The sequence below is a fragment of the Lathamus discolor genome, chromosome Z (genome assembly GCF_037157495.1).
Source record: "Lathamus discolor isolate bLatDis1 chromosome Z, bLatDis1.hap1, whole genome shotgun sequence".
NCBI lineage: Eukaryota > Metazoa > Chordata > Aves > Psittaciformes > Psittacidae > Lathamus > Lathamus discolor.
Window position 1 is genome coordinate 69,250,856 of NC_088909.1, and position 23,040 is coordinate 69,273,895.

The 23,040-nt window shown below is 38.9% G+C and overlaps 1 protein-coding gene across 1 annotated transcript in view; it reads left to right on the top strand.

Moving 5' to 3' along the window:
* The window catches only part of FRMD3 (FERM domain containing 3), a 141,571-nt gene extending 125,716 nt beyond the window's left edge, over nt 1-15,855 (top strand). The window contains exon 14 of the mRNA XM_065661540.1: nt 12,390-15,855. Within this exon, the coding sequence (XP_065517612.1) occupies nt 12,390-12,985 (596 nt within the window). The 3' untranslated portion in view covers nt 12,986-15,855. The remainder of the gene's footprint in view (nt 1-12,389) is intronic.
* The last annotated feature ends 7,185 nt before the right edge of the window (nt 15,856-23,040 follow it).

Consider the following 23,040-nt stretch of genomic DNA (forward strand, 5'->3'; position numbering starts at 1 on the left):
TCCTTTGCATGGTTGTATTCCATAAGCGGTTGAAAACATTGTATTTTTTTTGGTATTGATGTAAGAATTGTATGGTTGCCTTCTTTCACCATCTAATTTGGTGAGGTAGATTATTGCCTGTCCTGATCACTTGGCAGTTGTTTTGCAGGCGGTAGATCATTGTCTGGATTTTCCAGCACCAGATGCTATCAGGACCTCACATATTTGAGTAGAGGACCTCACATATTTGAGTAGTCCAACTAAAAAAAAAATAATTAAAAAAAAAAAAAAAAGGCAAACCCACACCTCCTGAGTCACAGGATATTAATGTGGCTTTAACAAAGTGATGCAAACTCAAGTTACTTGATACCTGTGTGCTCAGGTTTCATACATGAATTATTTTCCTGGTAATACTGACTTCTGCCTTTGGAGCAACCAAAGGGAAAGTGGCATGCTTCAGTAGTTCTATTAATTGATCTACCTTGTACTGTATCTGAGAAAAAAAAAAGTTGATGTCCTCATTGATCTTTTAAGAATTCGTTTTTCATATGAAACTGTATGCTTGTGCATCTGAGTTGCGTACAGAGAGCTCTTATCCTTTAGAGAACTTATTTTTGTGTGTCACTCACATATAAGAAATATTGCATTGACAACAATTAATTGGCAGGAATCACATTTCATTTACACTGCAGGGTCTTTGTTGCATCTTAAAAGCATGTATGGGAATGAACACACAGCAGCTACTACCAGACTAGATGTGTGTCTGTGCATCTGTGTGTGAGTTCTCAGCTGTGTAAGCTTTGGTTGTAGAGTAGAGGCATATGGAACTTTTATGGGTATAGCAGAGGCAACACCACATGAAAAATTTGCCACATAAGAAAAAAAATATGAACAAATACTTAAAAAATGCTAGCAAAATAATAATGTTAAGTAACTGTTCACATGTCATGTCTGTAGAGCAAGAAGACTATTACAGGTAATCAAGTTCACCTCTTTCCCTGGGCACAGCTCAATGTTGCACTCAGTTTTTATTGGAAAAAGAAAATTAATTAGTCCTGACTGTGTTTCTGGTTAGAACTAATATACAGCTTGTCAACAATCATATTTTTAAAATCATACCTGCTGTATATGAGACAAAGTTCATCTTAATACATTAGAGAAAATCATGAAACGTCTTGTATCATGCAGCATCAAACAGCTTCTCCCTGTGAAATCATCATCAGCAATACTCCTGTTAGCTGATTGTACGTGGGGTGTCTGTGTGTGTATAACAAATACTGTAAATGTATAGGAGCTCATCAGATTTCTTAGTGACTTTTCTAAATAAAACAGCAGTTCCATTTTTAGATTTCTTTGGTGTGTAGAGGTAAATTGTTCTAATATTCTGTTAATATTCCATTAAATTTAGTAGAGGCCAAAGTGAGCATCTGTAGGGCAGGTTGAATGTAATGCAATTTTCTACTAGTTTTTGGCAATGTTCAAATGTTGAGATCATTCTCCCATTTATGGATCATTATTCCATTAATGGAATGAAATCTGGTCTCGCTCCTGCACACTTTGTCGTGCAACCTTTTGGGACTCTCTCAAAGAGTGTTCTGGCCTCAGGAGTTTTAACATCACTGAGTTCATCCCCATGTCTGTATTCAACAAACTTGGATTTACAGTCTCAAACCATATAATTGAGCCCTACAAGGTCTGAAACCAACTTTTTTAACAAACAAACCTTTTGCTTCAAGATAACAATACTAGTGCTAACAACAAATAGCTCTCCCAGCTTTCCTTTGTAGCTTAGTTACAAATTCTCAGATTTCTAGGTGTTTACTATGCCATGTGTCTACAAAATAAGATCACTACTTTTGTCACAAACTAAACAACATCGCTCCCATCACCTTAATAAGATACCTCTAAAATCTGAAGACAGGTGATGTACCTCCTTTTCACAAATACATTGAAATTGTTATTCTTGAACAGAATTTTTCTGTTTGTGATGGAAAGATGCTAGTTTTGAGGAGTGTTTTTCAGTTTTAGCTTTCTGGTTTTGGGAGGGGACTGGTTTTGCTTTCGTAAACCGTACTTCCTGGTTTTAATAGGCGCTACCTAACCATCTGCTGTGTTCTGCCTTCTCACAAATGGCAAGGGTCTCTCTGCCACAGTTATCACCAGTAGTCATCAGCTGTGTATTATATAAAGTAGAAAATTAGGAAGGGGGAGAGTGATAAGAGCTGGAAAACCAATTAGCTACTGAGAGGAGCCTTTGTCTTGCTGGCTCTCTTTTTCATACAGAATGTTTTGGGCAGCTGTGGAAGAGAGAAGCAAGCTTCTTGTCTTGCAAATCTTTGTGGAAAAACATCTTCAAACCATTACACAGAATGTGCGGCTAATGTCAAATCATGCATTCTTTTTTCTCTCAGGAGACAAAGCCTGTGCTTTACTTGCTGAGAGTTATTGGTAGCAACAGAGGGCTGCAAGGTTTCAACATAGATCTCACTCAGTTTTGTATGCATGCTTTGTGGGTGGTGACTTGACATCTCACAGTCATTTCTGTTTTGCATGGTCATGGTCACATGAAACATAAATGATGAATGTTTATTTATCAACATGAATTCCTCCTGTTGTCCAAGTGACACTTCTGTCCTTGATTAGACTGTCCTTTGCATATTGAACATGGTGGTGGTTAGGCTTTTTTAAGAATCGGTGTTTTCCAGTTCTTGTAACTGTGTAAAAAGTGAATATTCAATGCTTTTAAGTGAGATTTTAATAATGCTCTTTTGGCTGTTACAACAGTTGTGAGAATGAAAAAAGAAAAGCAGACAGAATCTTACTTTTGAAGTGGTGACAAAATGGAGATAGGAAGCAAAGGGGCATTTGATCTTTCCTGAGACTGGTTGCAGAGAAGGAAAGGAAGAAGTGGAGAGTTCCCCCTGCAGGGGAGTGTGTAAAAAGGAGGACTGCTGGAATTTCATATTATGGGGGCCAGGCAGGGCAGAGGAACCACTGTAAGGACTCTTCCCAAAGCTCCGTTGAAGCAGATGTTTATCATGAGAGAAATCTCTTTATGTAAAATGCACTTTTTCAGGGCTCTCTCCCCTGCCCCCTTTTTTCCCACATAGTCACATGCACATCATTCATTTTATGTTGTAGAGGAAACAAGCATGTCAGATAATGAGCACTCAGATGGCACACATGTCATAAATATTAAAGGTAGGGATTCTGGGAAGTGAGAGACTGGCTCCCCACATGCCCACTCCTTCCAGTTTATCTCCTTTCTGTGGTTTCAGTGGGCCCAGTAAAAGCTCCTTTCCCACTAAGACAGTTTGAAGCTGTGCACGTGGTTGCATTCCAGCTTCCAGCTGGAGCAAGTTATCAGCCAGCCTATGTGCGTCATGCCTTTTTTAGGAGCCTGCATATCTCTGCAGAACTGTGTCAGGGAAGGTGCCCAGCCTTCTGAAGATCACTTCTTTCTGGTGTATACATAATGTGTCTAGTAGCTGTCCACAAGTGGGAACTGGAGCACGTATGCAGAGACACATTTTTCCCAAACTTAGGAATTTTCTTTTGTTCATACACAGGCAGATCAGCTTTGATTTTAGGCTTCATCTTATCAGTTCCCTTGTGACTAAGGTTTGTAAGCACAGCATAGGATTTTTTCTTTTGAATCTATGCATTTTATGTGATTACTTTCCAGGCAGCAGTGGGGAACCGACATCAGTAGTTAAATTGAAGCTCTTCAGAAAAATAATGGCCACAGTGTCATTTTACTCTTTGAAAAACAGATCCTAAATGCTGGCTTTTTGTTTCATGGTGCTATGTTTTGATGCCTTGGATATTTTTATGCTTGTGCGTGGTTCAGCTGTTATGCTAGCAACTGCTAACTGAGATGGATGCTGTGGAAGTTTGTATTGTATGTTACGAGGCATTTGGAAATGTTTAAAAATAACCTCTCATTCTGTTCCCCACTGGGATATTTTTGTTGGCCATGTTAGGAGCATGTCATTTGATTCATTGAGACTGACTTGTGTTAGTCTCTTAAAACTCAGTGGGAACCTAATGAAAGGTCAAAGCTGGTATGGGTAGAGCCTTTAGAAGACTTTGAGAAGAGGAATTAATAGTCAAAATGGTGAAATGTCTTGTAAAAATCCAAACCAAGAGAAGCATTCATTTGCGGATGGTTAACCACTGCAACAAGGAAGTGTGCATTCGATTACTGCGGCATGGCTCCAAGATCACAGCCAGAAGGGCTGGTAAATTTACATTTATTTTACTCAAACCTTTCTCCCCTCTCTCTTCTCGTATCTTTTATGCTAATAATGGTCTCTTGGGATGGAACTATCCTGCAAATGACAATGTTACATCAAGTACAGCAGAGAATAAGGACGAATTACTGACAGGAGCAAAGTTGCAAATGGGGAATGTATGAGACAAAACTTAAATGACATTTGTTGAAGTATCTTGTAAATTGTGGATTCTTTTGTTAATTGCTGAAAAATGAGTGACTCAGATTTTGCCCTTGTAGTTTTCTTGGACTGAGGTGGATAAGTACTTTGTCATAATTTCTGTCAAACCTAAATAGTTCTTAAATTAGCAGATAGTTTGGTAGCAGCTTTTGAATGTCAGTTGAATACAGTAGTGGATACAGTTTAGTGTTTTACTGCATTGGAGTGGGTTGCCAGATCATAACTTTGTTGGGTTTATTTTTCTGGAGACTGAATAATTTAATATACTGAATAATAGTACTGGGGTGCAGTGGGGAAAGGAGTCTAATCTGGGTCTATATTTCACTACATATAACAGTGTGCAATCCAAGGAACAAAAAGTATTCAATATTGCTTTGGATAGCAACGAAAACAAAGCTGGTTTGTGGTTTTGTTTCTTTTCCCCTTGTTTTTATACTGAATCCCTTTGCCAAAGATGAATTGGTCCCTCTCTCAATCTGTATGTCTCTGTTTCCTTACAGTACTAAGACATTTCAAAAACTGTTTCTCCGTGCTTTCTGTGGTACTGTTTAATTTTGGTATTTTTGCATATGTGGTTGACAGATTTCAGTTTCCATGCACCTATATAAAACTATGCCTTTGTATTGAATCTTCATTTTAGAAACTAGTATTTACAGAAGAATTAACTGAATAATTAACTCAGACTTTTGGCTCCTGAAAATCAGAAAACAGTAAGCACAGTAGCTATAGTAGTACCTGTTCCTTGCAGTGATTTACCTCTTAGCAGCAGCAGCTCCTGGTTGCCTTTGTTTCATGAAGGGGAAACTATATTGTTTATGAGAAACATTGATTCAAAAATGGAGAGCAAGATTGAAAAAGCATTAGTATTTACATATTTTGTCTTCTTACACCTCAGAGGTTAAATGTTTGCTCCAAATAGGTACAATAGATACTTGGCAGTCGTGGGGTAATGGTTGGTCTTGATAATCTTAAAGATCTTTTCCAGCACACTTGATTCTATGATTCTAAGATGACAGCAGTCTAGTAGCAGATTTGTGAATTGGGGCTACATCGATTCTTAAAACTCTTGATTTTGCAGTACCATTTATAGGATGTTACTCCTTTTGGTGTACACATGCATAAAGCCTGTATATCAGCATGATATGATATGAAACCTAAGGGCTTAAGTTAGCTTCTGCAAAACTCATGGCAGGGAGCACAACTCTTCGGAAAACCCTACTGTGGTTGCTACCACTTCAGAACAACGCTGTCTTGCACTGGAAGGGCTCACCCCAAGCTTAGTGGAGATGCTGAAATGACCAGCTTGTCCTTTCCTTTGGCGCCAAGCTTACACATCAGTGCCCAGTTATTTTCAGCCTTGCTCTCTTTGGACTGGTGCTAGACACTGATGCGCTGCAGTCCCTTCACCAGTTCCTCTGATTTCTCTGAGCTGTTGTCAAATGTACCTTGCCTTCTCATTCCTGCTCCCATGACACTCAGTTCTCCTCCTGCTACTCTCTTCAGCCTTTCCACTGCTTAATCCTGGTTCTGGAAGGAGGTCAGCAACGCTGGGGTGGGCTTCTTCCAGGTCAGAGGGAGGCTAGAGACAGACTCCAGAGCATCCACTGTGCTGAATGGTCTGTTCTGCTTCTGCCTCTGTGAGTTAGGTGTCCTTTGCAGGGTGTTAAAAGTGGGGTGGTATCCTATAAACAGAACTAATGGCTGCACTAGCTGTGACATTAGCTGAACGCTGTTGGGGGGTAAGTTGTAACACCACAGGATCACACTGTTTGCAACTGATGTGAGTTGGCAGCTGTGACAGGGCTTTGTGACAAGAAGTTCTTGTAAAACAAATGGGAATGGCCAGGTGGAAAGCCAGGCCACTACCTAAATAGGAGTTACTATAAACTGTCATTGGTTATTCTCCTTGCAAAGCTAGAACAGGTGTCTTCTGTGGGTACAGGATGTGGGTAAGGTACAGATCTATGGCCTCCTACTTCTGAGGGCTACACATCTGACTGTGACGTAGATTCTGTTTTGATATAGATCCTGTTAAGGGAAATATTGAGTTTACTGCAGTTCTAGATTCTGTTTCTCTTTCCTACATCTTCTTTGTGACATGTGAGCACTTTGCTCATGTGAGAAAGCCACCCTCTCCCCTCTGAAAGATCACTCTATTCATAAAATAAATTTTATCCACATTGAAAATAAGCAAAGGAATACACAATATTTCTAGAGGAAGTAGTAAAAGGGATAAGAAGGAACTGTCCTAATTGCAGTTGGCTGGCGACTTCATATACAATTTACACATGTACATGAAGTATTCCAAGCACTGTTCTTTTTAGACCATGTCTAATTTTTCAGATCTCTTTTTAAGAGAACAAAATGCTCACTCTTGTTCCTTTCTCCACTATACAAAGCCTTTACAGGCATGTAGTTGTGTTCGCAATACAGTAAAGCTGTATGCAGTATATCTGGCCACCAGACAGTGTGTGAACTGAATTTTTAAATAAGCAGAGAATATATTTTTCTGGGAGCTATATTTCCAGCAACTGAATCTTCTCAAGAATGGTGGAGCTGGGGCTGCCCTTCATCCAGCTAATCCTCAGCTGCTGGTTTTGGCACCTTTAGAAACACTAGCAGCTGACAATCTTTGTCAGACCTCTTGCACATTCATGTTCGCAGCAGATGAACACTGTAAAGTCATGTTTTATTAAGCTGTTCATATTCCTATCTGCTGTAGCAAGTTAGAAGTTTGGAGCAATCCCAATACTTGATGGAAGGGAAGTACTGAGTTTTGGCTAGCATAATGAAAACTGTCTGTCTCTGTAAATTTTGTCCAGTTGCCAGAAAAGTGTAGCAAGTTTTTGCTAGGGGTGTATAATATAAGAAATAAAATTGAGCTAGTCTACTTGATATTCCAATAATATGTATTAAAAGATTCTGACTTGTGGAGTGTAAGCTGCCTGTAAAAATATAAAACGAAGAATGAAAGGAAGAAGTTCTTCTTGATTATATGTAATTTAATGCTCAAGTCATTCTCCTTTAAATCTAAACACAATACAAATTTCAATTATTACTAAAAAATAGTAGGCATTTCAAAATATAGCCTAAAAGATTATACATTATTCCTATAAGGGTGGTAGCAAAATAATTGTTATGTATGGATAGGAGTAAAGGATTTACACCAGTGCTGTAGAGTAATTAAAGGACATTAGCTTTCAACTTGCTTTGGGTTTTATGTTCTCTTTTTTCATTGGAAGATATTGAGGATCTTTTCCTTTTGTTTCAAAGTGTCTGTATTGCTTCAGATAGCTGACTTTCTTGAAGGCTGTCCAAAAAGTAAATAATCTGAAAAACTTGTCCTTTCTTAAATTTGGGTCACTGGAATATTTATTGTACTGCAGAGTGATTTTGAATTTTGGTGCTTTAATGCGATATTCTTATGCCTGCATAAGCATTGTAAATTATATGTGTCATAATGAAGATACACATGTCCTATCAAACCATCAAAATCTGAGTTGCCCAACATACTTATCTGTATATTGCAACATGACTGGAACTTTGCTGTGGACTTACATTGAGTAGGGTTAATATATAATTGTTTCCTCAGTCATTCACTTAGAAACGTTGTGGTGCTATAACGCATAGGAAGAAATGAAAAGAACAGCTTTGTGTATATATATAAAAATTATATATAATATATATATTAATACCAAATGAGCTTGCATCAGCAGTTAGTGCCCATTCTGTTTTCAGTTTTTTAAAATTAAAACATTATTTATTTACACTTGTGTATGGCTGATGTAAAATGCAATTACTTTGATTTAATATGTTTTAAGAAAACATGAACAAGTTGAAAATTCATATCTGCACAAACTACACAGGGGACTATAAAGTTAATGTTCGCTCTGGAACTTTGACACATTCCATTTTTAAAACCCCTGATCTGAAAGTGTTCCTCTTCTGCCTTCTGTCTACAGGTTAATCACAAATTTAAAAGTTTGCCAGATACTTGAGAAAAATACAGTTTTAATGAAAGTTAATATGATCTTTCTTATTTATGTTCACTATGTATGTTATGCATGTTTGAATTTACTCTGGAGAAGGAGAGAAGGCTCAAGAATCATAAATTGGGGTGACCTTTCTCTGCAGTAGCCACAGCTGTCCTCTTTATGATGAGAAACATGATGATGTTACTGACCTTGCAGCTGAGCAGGTATAGATAAGCCTACGGCCAGGATTCTCAAATTTGGGTGGTTAAAATTAGGTCCTTTAATCCATATTGAAGTGCCCTAAGCAAGTGGATCAATTTACCTTTTACTCAAGAGAAAGTGAAAAGCATATTTGAAAATCAAATTGTAGTCCTTGTAAATTTAAAGATACGTGTAGATGCCTAATGTTGTGCTCTGGAGTTTAAGAATTTTGGCTTTTATGTTTTAAGATAGAATGAGTGTATCCTCAAATGACTCAGAGTATGGTTTGATGATCCAGCATTACCTGCTATTGCACCATGCTTAGGAGAAAGATCCAGCCAAATTTCTTCTCACCGCTTAGTGGTGATACACTGTTGTATATACTTTCAATCAGTTTGTATCCTCCTCTTGATGACTGTTGCAGATATGTCTGTTAATGGCAAAGAGTGGTGTAGACAATAAATTCCAGCACAAAATATGTTTCATGCTGAAATAGGTTGAATGTCTAAAATGGCTGTGATAGAAGAGGACAGAGTACTTGAGGTAAGGAATTGTTAGCTGGGCAGTCAAATTAAGCTAATAAGGAGACATTTGCATTTTATTGAGGACAAGGTTTAGTTCATCTATGCAGATCTGCCGGCTAAGTCCCAGTGAAAGGAGCACTCCCTGCTAATGTGCTACATTTGCAAAAACATCTGTCAACCCATTTCAGGAAGAAAAACCACCAGAGAACTAACCCAGGAAGAAAAACAATTGCCTTCCAAGTTTAGCTTTACTCGGTGGACTATTCAGAGGAGAAACTGTCTTTTTGGTTGACTTAGCCAGAATGTGAAACCACACCTGGAGGTGTGGCCAGTGTATCTCTTAGAGAACAGGAAGAAAATAACAGAGAGAGAGATCTGTTGGGGCCATTTTGAAGGCTTAAAAGGAAAAGTTAATTTTGATGGTTAATGTGCTCTACTGAAGGGCGTAGGGAAACACTTCCCGAGGATTATATTCTGTAATGAAGAGGTTTTCTGTAATGATTGCAACATGACACATAAAAGCATGCTCTAGGAAGGGGATCCAGGGAGTTGTCTTGTCAGGTAAGGACCAAGCTAGCTTGTTCGAGGAGTGATTAAATGTAAATAAGTTAGTGTACAGGTTTTGTATAATTTTTAATGCACTGTAGAAGTATCTGTAATATGCTGTATAGTCTATCTTGTGTTTACTGGTATTTCAAGTTCGGTATGATTTTAAAGATATCAAATATTAAAAAGTCATTGATCACTCAATTTTTGGGAAGTCTATAAACTGGGATAACTTAGCAAGTACCTTACTTAACCTTTTGAGTGTCTGAAGAACATGCTAACAAACAGAGCTGCAGAGGTCTCATAGAGGATTTTGTGGTTACTGTCAGGCACTCTGACATACAACAGGCTATTATGGTAGGTATTTCCATGAAGACATGTTGTAACAAGTGACTCCTAGCGCAGGAGCCCTTTTTCACAAAATATTGATCTGCTTGTTTGATTTTGTATTGGCAGATTTCTCTGCAAATACTAAGTATTTTGGGATCAGGCAGAAATGTGATCATGTGCCTGTGGCTGACCTAGGGCAGGTCTACTGGCCTGGTAGTGCAGAGACCTGGTATCAGTTATGAAACTGAGATTTTCATGGGTACGTCCTGTCCTGAGCATGGTAGTTATGGTAGATAACAAAAAGAAAAAAAAAAGAAAAAAGAAATTTAAAGTTGAGGTGGTAAGACCTTGTCATTCAAGACATGCAAAATTTGTAACATTGAAAAAGTCCAGGATAGGGTTTGTATCACCCAGTTTCACTGAAATGTAGTTGTGTCTGCTGCTGGTTTAATGATCATTAGCCAGTGACACAAGAATATTATCTTTCTATCTAGTCAAATAAAAGGAAATTAGGTTTCAGCAACAAAGTGAATAATCTTAGTGGAGTGAATAGTACCTAAAAATCAAGAAAATCAAGATAGTACCTAAAAATCAAGAAAAAATGTGATAAGGCTTCTTATTTCAAAGCGAGATTCTTTGCAGAATTTTGGTCAGTTACAATTGAGTTACTATTTAAAATTGTAGCTTAGAATTGTGATCCAAAATGACCTAAATTGCGTATCTTCCGATATTGTAGCTGTCTTTGTGATATGGATTTTTGCTTTTCCGTTTTTGTCCTGTGTTATATGTCAGCAGAGCAGTGATACATCTTAAGGTTCAAGTCATGCTTTATTTCCCTCATCTCAATATGATCATAATGGGCCTTTTGCTTACTTTAATTTTTTTTGTATGTTTTCCATCCTTTAATAGAAAACTTTCATAGGGCTTGCTGAGACTCATTTACTTCACACTGAAAACCATTATGTCTAGCCTAATTAGTACTGGAGATGTACTGTTTTTCTAATTACTTGTTTTTCTGTAATAATGCATTTTCTTGTATTCCACATTGTTTTAAAATCTCTGAACCTTAATATTTACAGTGTTAAAATTGAAAAGAATCTTTGATGGTGTCAGTTCACTCTTGCGGATCTTTCACTGATATAAAAAATTAGCCTAATTTGAATTATAAATAGTACACTGGTGTGAATTTCCCTAGTTGCTTGTTGGACAAGTCATGTAACATTATATTGGTTCTACCTACTAAATCTTTATCTGTGTGTTGCATTTGGATTACCCATTACTAAGGAATGAAGAGATGCAGAACATCACAAAATAAGAAGTACCAAGTGTTACTATATATTACTGTTGCACGTGATAATGTGTATAGTCCTTCTGAGCATAGATGGCATCTGATGATAGTAATGAGCATTGGACATGGGATAAATTTAAAACTGTTTTCCCCATCAGTTTGTTTGAGCTCTGTACCTGACTCTTGTCCGTTGCAGTCCTACAACTGACAACTAACAGCACTCTCTGCAGTGTTGATGTAGCTACAAAACACATAGGCTTCTGTGCAGACTTACTGCTGTTAGTATTAGCCTGGAAAAAGGGGAGTGAGTTTTGAGAGGAGAGAACTTGGGCAGAGAGAGGAGTTGTAAGAAATAAGGATTCCAGTAAGGCTAAGAAAGACTCTTCTGTAAGGGAGAGAAGTTTAAAGGAGAGGGAAAAGAGACTATAAGTATGAAGAGTAGAAAGGTGACTGGAACTAAAACAAGACATGAAGAGAGGGAGCTTTTAAAAGTGATGAGGCATTTTCATTCTGTTTCAATGATATCTAATCCTCATACTGTGTGTCAGCCTTCCTCTCCTTTTATCTTCTCAACTTTTAATGTGAATTTATAATGCTAATCTGTCTCTTTCTAATTTCATGCTGTATTAAAAATTCCCAACCTCAGCCATTATCACTTCCCAACCTTATCACTTTCTCCTCATTCACCTCAAAGAAATGAAGGTGTGTTGTTGTTGTTGTTGTTGTTATTAGCCACCAAATAGTACCACTTCAGAGGTACTAGGTATTCATTTATATCAGAAGTCTGATTGCCAGTAGAAAATTAGCTGTTCTGTTTTCTCCTTTGTGTTACACTGTTATTAGCAGTAGCTGTATCAGACAAAGTTAAGCGGCTCTGGTATACTGCAGTGTTGTAGAGAAGTTCCTCTCCTCTGGTACTTTTCAAAAGGCTTTTCCAATTTTTGCGAACTGTGTATGGTCTGGTTTCAATATGCAAAATGACTGCGGAATCTTCTTTCCAATCCCTGTTAGATACTATTGGAAGGCTGAGGATTTTGGTGGGTTTTTTTTAGGGCATAAATTTAGGATCACTATTTTCATCTCCTTTTTTCAGGTGTCCAGCTGCCAAGGGAAGATGAGATTTCAGTACCAGTGACCTCAAGCTCGCCAGTTAAGGACACTGGGGAGAATGTTGATCTTGCCATTGAACAGGAAGAGAAAATTAAAGAAGAACCTTTAACCATCTCAGAACTGGTATACAATCCTAGCGCCAGCTTGCTGCCCACTCCTGTTGATGATGAGATTGACATGCTCTTTGATACCTCTCCAAGAGTAGAGTATGAGAAAGATGATACAGATTCATTTGAGGAACTGGAAGCAGATGAAAATGCATTTTTGATTGCAGAGGAGGAAGAACTGAAAGAAGCTCGGAGAGCGCTTAGGTGGAGCTGTGACTTTCTAATGGGCAACATAGAGGTGAATGCCTTTGTGAAGAGTTTCTCCAGACTTCTCTTTGTAGGCCTTGGACTGTTACTGTTTGTGTTTCCTCTTCTCCTTGTTCTCTTGGAGTCGGACCTTCAGATCTCTTTTCTCCATGAAATTCGTCAGACACCTGAGTTTCAGCAGTTTCATATTGAATATTACTGCCCCCTTAGGCAGTGGGTGGCTTGCAAAATAAACTTCATTCGTGACATGCTGGGCAGCTTTTAAATTTTAAATAAATATGGTAAAACTAAGGGCTATATTCAAAATTTCAGTTAGTGCCAGCTTTCCATGATGACCCTGGAAACAGTAGCTGTTCCAGACAGTAGCTGTCTTCATATCCACACATAGATAAACTCATAGATTTTTAAAGTTTTTAAGTTTGCTTTGCATTGTTAAATTTCCTGTTCAGCTATAGGCTTTTATGGTCAGGTTTCAGTAACCAAAAAGATGTATTCTAATTGCATTTCAGACTTCCTGCTCATCTATTGCATCATATAAGATGGGGTCACAATAAGTTTTGTTGTCCGTAACCTTTCAATCCATGACACTAAATCCAATGAAACTGAAAGAAAAACTGTTTTGAATATACTCCTTAGTGCAGCAGTCTTCTAACCAATGCCTATACAAGCAATGTTTATGCTGGGTTTTTGTTTTTGGTTTGTTTTTCTGTTTGTTTGGTTTTTTAGAATTTTATGTGTTTAAAATATTTGGTAATTTTTTAGCAAAAGACAACTTCGGATGTTATTTAAATGTACAAGTTGGTAAGAATAATGCACAAGGGAATGTGGGATGTTTTTAGTGTTTTAACACTGACTTGTTTTTAAACTAGTGGCTGCAGAATGAGTAAGTTTAATATAGGTCTATAAAGAGAGACTGTGGTTTGGGAAATACATAGAAAGTTCACTCAAGTTCAGTAGGGGCTGCCTGGGGGAGGTGAAAGGACACCAAGTACGCAGAAGAATTTCTGAAAGGCACAGTTGTAAAGCTTATGGAAGTGAGCAGAAAGGAAAGTAATGGTACTTTCTCTTATCTGTCAGGTTGTCTTACATATTATCAGTGCTGTAGAAAGTCTCTACAAGATAGAGACATTTTGGAAAAGAGTGAGTTCAGTGTAAATGTAGATTATTTTAGATAACATCAAAGTAGATAATAGTAAGTAGGAAGAAAAAAAGCCAAAGCCCTCAGTTAAATTAGTAGGTGAGTGACCTACGTTTAAAAATTATAGAGAAAAAGAGGAAAAGGAACATGTTTTATGTTCCTTTTTGAAAGCAAAGCATTAGGCTGTACAGTTGACATAAAAGTATTCTACTGACTCACCATTAAAGGCTTTAGGAGATCCATCTTAATCTTAATCGCCCGTCATTACTAATCTCTAAGACATGTTTTCTGTGCATACAAATATGCTTCGTTTTGTATATTACAGTAGTATACTTACCCTCTTTCCTTGTTATTACAAATCCAGCTACATGATCTAATGCTGTTTCATGTAACATGGATTTGTATAACTAAAGGTATTCCAACATAGCTTAGAGAATATGCTTAAGTAATTCTTGTCAGTGCTGAGAACATTTGATGTCCCTCAAATATGCCACAGAGGTTGTATTTAAGAAGAGAAAGCTTTTAGCCTTCCTTTCCCTGATCTTAGTGCAGATGTATTTCATATTTAAACTAGGGAACTCTGATTTTGGCCTCACAGTCTTTCTTCTGCTTAGATATTTATGAATTGGAGATATATTTGAGGCTATTTTATTAGATGTGTGTTTAACACATTGTAACTGCATCTCTAATTCCTACTGAATAAATTTCTTTCATTTCAGTATCAGTGAACAAGTTTTACTTGGTTTTCTCATGTAAGCCTTTGCAAATATCAAGTTTGAAAATGGCAATTTCCTGAGAGGATTTCTCCATACCTTCTGATCTTCTCCAGTTTTTAAAGGAACAAAACAGTTCCCTTTTCTCCAGTTTTTAAAGGAACAAAACAGGCTTAGGAGTTCCCTTTCTCAGTTGAAAACTTTTGGATTCCTATTCATTTCCCAACCAACAAATGCTAAATTAAACACCTTTTTTCCTCTTGACTGTGTTTGCCCTTGCCAGTCTCTTCCCCGGAATCATTACTGATAAGTTATTTGATGTATATTTCTTCTTGTGCTACTTGCAGCTAAATGTTCCTTTCCCTTGAGGTAATAATCATTCAGCCTAGAAATGGAGAGTGAACTAAAGTAGATGTTAGGCCTTAATGGGAAATTACTCACATTATTTCTAAATAAAGGTGTCAGAAAAGGTATTTGAAGTGGTAAAGGCTGTGAGAACTGTCATCCTGCTGACTATAGAGACATGGTTCCACACAGGCTCCTGTGTAAGTCTGGTAATTATTAAAAAAAAAAAAAAAAAAAAAAAAAAAGAATAAAGTTAGATCCTATGCTCTAAAATATAGTCTTGTCCCTGTAAATTACAGCATTCCAAAAGTAGGCGTATTGTTATGCTTGATTTAACTCTATCAGAAAATAGCTGAGTTGCATGAGAACATAATCTCAAAAAATGTGCAGTGCAGTGAAGTTTTATGTAGGGTTAAATGCAAGTGTATGTGTGCACATGTGCCTGCCTTTACTAATCATGTGCATATATTCAGGCCTGGCCTTTTAAAATTCTTCACTTCCTTCTTGATACTTTCTGGTCTGTCAAACTAATTTAACTAAAAGGCACAAGAATACTATAATGTAGAGGCCAGGACCACGTATTACGTGCAAAAGGAAATGGTTGTGTGTATTCAGAGAGAGTAGCAGTCTAGTATTTTACTGGTGAGGATGACGGACTTGGATTATGGAGCATCTATAGGTACAGTATTGTGTATTTCTGTCTGTGTTTGGATTATATTGTAAAATGTATGTACTTGAAATATATTTTGTGATTTGTCTAACATTTGTAAACACAACTCTGGGAAGAATTAAAACCTGTTTTATTTAATGGAGACTAAGGGGAAAATATACCTGTAACTTGAGCCTTATCTTTGTACAGTGAATTTCACATTTCTATATGTCAACATCCTGATTGTTTTGTATGTTGATATGATGGCAGGAAACCCTAATAAAAATACACTGGAGAAAAGATTTATGCAGTTATGACAGTTATTATGGTAAAAGATGTTTCACAAATACTGCGTTTCGCTGAGAATTAGTTGGTACATGATGTAGTGCAGCTTTCTTAGGGCTCTTACAATTTTCTTTAACATGCATATCTTTAATTCATCAGCTGGAGAGACACTAGGAAAGTGCTTTAGAATAGGATGTTATTAACATGGCTTCAGATCCACTAACCAATGCTTTGCCCAGTTACCATGTAAGAGTTGGGCACACTCTTAAATTTGCCCCAGAATGAAATTACTACACACAGAATACTAATTGAGAAGTCTGGTTTTAAAGTCAGGCCCTGGCCGTAGACATGTGGCTGCAACCTTTTGATAGGCAGATCTGGCTAGAGTGTTACGCAAGCAAAGCTGTGTAGCTTTTTGGTGGAGCTTGCTTACATCAAGTTGGTCTGGAGCTCAGACAGTGCAAATGCATCTTATAAGAAAGATACAGTCTGCAAAGAGGCAATTGAACATCATCTTGGAGAGCTAAGTCAGAGAAAAAATTACCTGCTATATTTATTTCATTCTGTCTTTTCCCATATTAGCTTACTTATAATTTTGATGCAGATGTGTTTGCTGAGCTCATAAAATGATTCTTTGGAGAAGTGAAGTGGCCCTCAGTATCTTCATCAATATGAACACTGTTCATTGGATGAACAAATACCACCTACAATTGCTAGTCACAAAAGATAAAGAAAATATAATTTGTTTAAATGAACTAGAAATTCAGGTGAAACAAGCTACATTTCTTTGAAGAATAATTACCTATATTTATTGTATAGGGCGTGTATTTCTGGAAAGAACTGTAGAGGAAAGAACACGGGAAGCCTCCCAGCTGCACTCCTATTCTATTTAGAATCTCTAATAAAAAGATCTGCTGCATGTAGTGTTTTCTGAAAAGTCTGGTTTAGAACCACTTTAAAATATTTTCTGATTTTCAGTATTATGCACAGAATTAGTTTCCTAAAGAGAAGTTTTGAGAAGGCTGCAGGTATTTTTAAGTTAACTTCTAGTGCAATAAACCTGGCAGTAAAAACTAAAAATGTCGCCTAATTTGTCCCTTGCTTTTCTCAGATCAAATCTTTAGATTCCTTTTCCCACAGATAGAGCTGGGTGAATATAATGAGATGAGCTTCAGGTATGGGAGAAAAGGACTTCTTCAAAGTCAAATACAAAAAGCATCTGAGCAGAAAGTCTGCTTAGAACTTGTCTTGGGGATCTAAGTTAACAGCTGAAATCCTCACTCAGCAGCATATAACTACTGGAAATATGAAACTCAGTAGCACAGCATCTCATGATCTCCTCATGACCACCACCATTCCTTTACTGTTTTTGCCTAGCTGATGGTATGTGCCATTTCAGTCTTGAGACCCTGGTATGTTCACAGGGAACTGTAACAAGCAACGTAAGGAGATGTCTGCATAAAAACAAAATATCAACTGCTGGTGAAAAATAAGATTGAGTCAGCTTTGCTTCATAGCTGCCTATCTGTTCTTGTTACTTCAACCTACTGTTTTTTTTAATAAACCTACTGTTAAGTGAGAGTAGCTGAGTTATACTCTTTGGACAGCCCATGAAAAGGTATTACTAACTGTATTACCTTTGAGACCATTATTGTATCCCTGTAATTTTCTCCACCGGAGACTGATGGGAAGTATTCTTCCCTTCTTTCACCCCGCCTTCTCCACTACACATTGCTTTCCCCAAAAGTTATTTTGGAGCCTCAGAAATGAGATAAAACAATGTGTCTGACGAGGATGACATCATATGGTTAAACAGAGAAAGGACTGGTCTTTACTTTTAATATGTTAGCAATGCCTTTGCCATTACAGTAGTATAGCTGGTATTTTTGTGTGGGAAGGGAGGTCAGAGGCTAGAAACAGAGTTTCTGTTGCTAACCATGTACTCATGACTTCTTCACAGATATTGTCCTTCTGATCAAAGTCAATTTTGCTGTTCTGATTTAGGCAACTGTACCCCACAGAGCTCCTCCTGTCAAAATCGTAATTTTCTAAGCCTTTCTTGCTCTTCTGTCATGTGCAAATTTAATGCATACCCTGGACATCCAAACCATTGCACTAAACTTCAGCATAGCCCATGGCTCTGTCTACCCTCTCTGTCCCCAGCACACTCTCCATCTGCAGCTCTCTGCTACTTCTTTTCATCAAAATCATCTGTATCAAATATTTTGGTTCTGTAGGTGTCATAGCCTCCTGCCTGTGAATAGCACCTCTGAATTTATGGCTGTACTTTGCATACTGACTTCTGGAGTTATCAGGACTTCCTCGTCAGGACACTGAGAAAAGCATTTAACATATAGCAATCCGTGGGACTCTGAAATCACAAGATATTCTCTTCCAGAGGCTGGAGCTATTCATCGCTAAATAACAACTTAGAAAAAGGAATACAGTGAATTTGAAATTATATAATCATTACTGAGCATTAATAAAACAGAACTCACATCCAGCTAAAACATTTTACAACTGCGAATGTACACCAGAAGGCCTTGCTAATTACGGGGTTTTAGCTCTCTCCAAAGATACACAAAGCGAGGAGTAATGCTATTTGCAGCTACACTTATGCAAGTGTTCAGCTCGTATATAGGTTATAAGAGAAAAAAAAAAAAAAGAAAAGAAAAGAAAGTGGTTGATATTATCATTAGCTATAAAATGGGTATGCTTCAGAAATATGAGCACCTTTGATGGTTTTACTATTGAGTTTCTTTGTGTTTTCTTTATCCAGATCCTTCTGGGATATGGTGACAGGGTGATACATTTACTGTGTTGGAAATGTTGTAGTGGATCAAACAGAAGCTAGGCATATTTGTCAAGACAAAGGTAACTGTGGCCTGCTGCACCCACTCAATTGCTGCTATGATGAAAGCCAAAGTTAAAAGTATAATTTTGATGCTTTGAATAGCAATTTGAGGTTCCTCCCCCCTCTCCAACCAACTTACTGTTATAATAAAGGTGTTAAAGTCCTGCTCAGCATTGTTAACAGTATTACTCAAATCCATTATGACTTTAAAATCAAGTTATATATGAAACACATTTATCTCAAATACGACCAGTATCACCAGCTGTCTAAAATTCTACCCTTAATGAATTTATTTTTAAAGTGTATGTATAAAGAAATTAATTAATCATTTAACTATAGATTTTGTTCCCATTCAGGCTGCAGAACTTACTGCAAATCATATAATAAGCAAAACAGAGAAAGGATCTACATGTTGTTAACACTTTTTCCACCAGAGTTTACTGTAAAGGAGCAAGACATTGTATGAGTTTGTATTGCTTTTGTTACAAACCAATGACTTTGTAACATCACCAGGTGTTTTTAATGTATAATTTACATATTCTAAATACTGCCTGGGCTCTATTTGAAAAATTTGAAGCAAATATCTGTAAAATAATAAGGCAATGACATTATAGTTACTTCAACACTTTTAGTACTACCAGTAATATTAAAAACCCAGTTTTACTTTTCTAGAAATATAATTCTCAAGTAATTAGGAAATATGTAAAAAAGTATACATGCCTAGTTGCTTTGAGCAAGTAAAGACAAGGTATATGACTACTGGTACCACATATTTGTCGATATGGAAATAGCAAATTTCTAACAATCGTAGAATCATAGAATAGTTTAGTTTGGAAAAGACCTTCAAAGCTCATGTAGTCCAACCCCCATGCAATAAGCAGGGACATCTTCAACTAGATCAGGTTGCCCAGAACCACATCCAGCCTGTTCTTGAATGTCTCCAGGAATGGGGCATCTACCACATCTTTGGGCAGCCTGTGCCAGTATTTTGTCACCCTCACTGTAAAGTATTTCTTCTGCATGTCCAGCTTGAATCTCCCTTCTTTTTCTTTAAGACCATTACTCCTTGTCCTATTGCAAGGGGCCCTGTTAAAAAGTCTCTCCCAATCTTTCTTAAGTGTCTTAAGGGGCTGCAATAAGGTCTTCCCAGTGTCCTCTCTTCTCCAATTCCAACTCTCTCAGCCTCTCCTCTAGGAGAGTTGCTCCACCCCTCTCACCATTTTTGTGTCCCTCTGGTCCCTCTCCAACAGCTCCATGTCTTTCCTGTGCTGAGGACCCCAGAGCTGGATGCACTACTGCAGGTGGGGTTTCATCAGAGCAGAGTAGAGGGGCAGAACCACCTCCCTTGACCTGCTGGCCACACTCCTTTGGATGCAGCCCAAGATATGATTGGCCTTCTGGGCTGCATGTGCCCATTGCTAGCTCATGTCCAATCTTTCATCCACCGGTACCTTCAAGTCCTTCTCCTCATCCCTTCATTCCCTGGCCTGTATGGATATCGAGAGTTGCGCTGGCCCAGATGGAGGATCTTGCACTAGTCCCCATTGAATCTCATGAGGTTTGCAAGGGCGAACCTCTGGAGTGTCGAAGTCCTTCTGGATGGCATCCATTCCCTCAGATGTGTCAGCTGCACTTGGTGTCATCTGCAGACTTGCTGACAGCACACTCAATCCCACTGTCTATGTTGTTGATGAAGATATTAAACATTACTGGTCCAGTATGGACCTCTGAGGGACACCACTTGTCATTGGTGTCCATCCAGACATTGAGACATTGACCACCACCCTCTGGATGTGACCATGCAGCCAATTTCTCATCCATTGAGCAGTTCACCCATCATATCCATATCTTTCTAGTTCAGAGAAAAGAATGCAAAGGCTTTACTGGAGTCTAGATAGACCACATCTGTAGCCCTTCGATTGACCAATGACATAGTAATTCCACCATAGAAGGTCAGGCATGTTGGTCAGACAGGACTTTCCCTTGGCAAAGCCATGCTGGCTTTAATCACCTCCCTGTACTCCATGTGCCTTAGCATGGCTCCTAGAAAGATCTGTTCCATGATCTTCCCAGCACAGAGGTGAGGATGACAAGTCAGCAGCTCCCCGGGTCCTCCTCTCTACCTTTTATAAAAGTAGACATGATACTGCCCTTTTTACAGTCACCATGGACCTTGCATGACTGCTATGACTTCTCAAATACCATGTGGAGTGGCTTGGCAACTACATCAGCCAATTCCCTCCGGACTCTGGGCTGGATCTCATCAGGTCCCATAGACTTTTGTATGTTCAAGTTCCTCAGGTGCTCATGAGCCTGATTTTCACTTATAGTGGGAGGGACTTTCCTCCCCAGGTCCTGCTCTGCAGTTCATCCACTTCAGAGATGTGGGGAGAGAGACAGTGAAGACTGAGGCAAAAAAGCTGTTGAGTACCTCAGCCTTCTCCTTGTCCTATGTTACCAGTTTAACAGTCTTGCACGTCATTCTTCAACCTTCCTCTTATGGCTGACACCTATAGAAGCCCTTGTTATTCTTTGCATCCCTCACCAAGTTCAGGCCCAGCTGTGCCTTGGCCTTCCTGACCCTATCTATCTCTGCACAACTGGGCAGTGTTCCTATACTCTTCCCAGGATATCTGTTCCTTGCTTCCACTGTCTGTGGATTTCCTTCTTGCCCTTTAATTTGATCAGCAGGGATTGGCTCATTTGTTCTGGCCTTTTGCCTTCCTTACCTAATTTCTTACACCTGGGGATTGTGAGCTCTTGTGTTGTATAGAAAGTATCCTTAAAGATCTGCCAGCTCTGTTTTGCGTCCTTGTCCCTGAGGGCGGTTTCTGAGGGGTTCCTGCTGACTAACTCCTTAAAGAACTGGACCCTAAAATTCAGGGTCCTGACAGCACTCTTTGCTTGTCTCACCTCCCTCAGGACGATGAACTCCGTAAGTTCATGATCACTGCAGCCCAGGCTGCCTCCAATCTTGACATCACCAATTAGCTCGCTTGCATTGGTGACCATTAGGTCCAGTGTCGCATCCTCCTGGTAGGGCTGTCTGTTACCTGTCTTAAGAAGTTATTCTCAATGCACTCCAGGACTCTCCTGGATTGTCTACAGCTCACAGTACTACTTTTCTAGAAGATGTCAGTGTGGTGGAAGTCCTCTGGTGGGAAAAGAGCCGGAAAGCATTATGCATCCTGTAGCTGGAGTAAGAAGGCTCCAAGTAGATGTAGAAACCAATCACAAGATTTCCTGTGTTGCCTCGGTTCCTGAATCTTACCCACAGGCTTTCAACCTGTTCATGGCTATTCTTCAGAAACAGCTCTTTTCACTCTATACCTCTCTTGCCGTGGAGGCCAATCCCTTCACCCTGCCTATCCCTTCTGAACAGCCTGCATACATGCATAGCTGCACTGCAGCCATGAGATCTGTCACACCAAGTTTCAATAATGGTTGTAGCTTTCTAGCTTCATGGTGGCTTCCAGCTCCTCCTGTTGGTGGCCCTTGCTGCAGACATCGGTGTAGAGGCACTTCAGCTGGGCCTTCAGTCTTGTCACCTTCTTAAGAGGAACACCTCTTAATTCCTTTGGAGTGTTTCGCTGATGTTTCCCTGGTGGCTCCTGTTACCTCAGGTGCCCCTTCCTCGTCTCTACAAGACTTCAGGTCTGCTGCACTGAGACCAACACTTGTCTCATTTAGTTACATGTAACTAAAATGTAAAATATGTTACATGCTTTCAGAAAAGAGTTATGAGCACACTATTAGAAAAAGCTGTGAGATCCAAAGCTTACACAATTTTGTATAATCACAGAGTCATAGAATAGTTAGGTTTAGAAAGGACCTTGAGAACATGTAGTCCCAAACCCCCTGCCATGGGCAGGGACACCTCCCACTAAACCATCTCACCCAAGGCTCTGTCCAGCCTGGCCTTGAGCACCACCAGGGATGGAGCATTCACAGCTTCCTTGGGCAACCCATTTCTTCCTCATATCCAATCTAAACTTCCCTGTTTAAGTTTTAACCCGTTACCCCTTGTCCTGTCACTACAGTCCCTAATGAAGAGTCCATCCCCAGCATCCTTATAGGCCCCCTTCAGACACTGGAAGGCTGCTACGAGTTCTCCATGCAGCCTTCTCTTCTCCAGGCTGAACAGTCACAATTGTCTATAAGGATGCTGGGGAGGGACTCTTCATTAGGGACTGTAGTCATAGGACAAGGGGTAATGGGTTAAAACTTACACAGGGAAGTTTAGATTGGATATAAAGGAGAAATTCTTTACTGTGAGGGTGGTGTGCCACTGGAATGGGCTGCCCAGGGAAGTTGTGAGTGCTCCATCCCTGGCAGT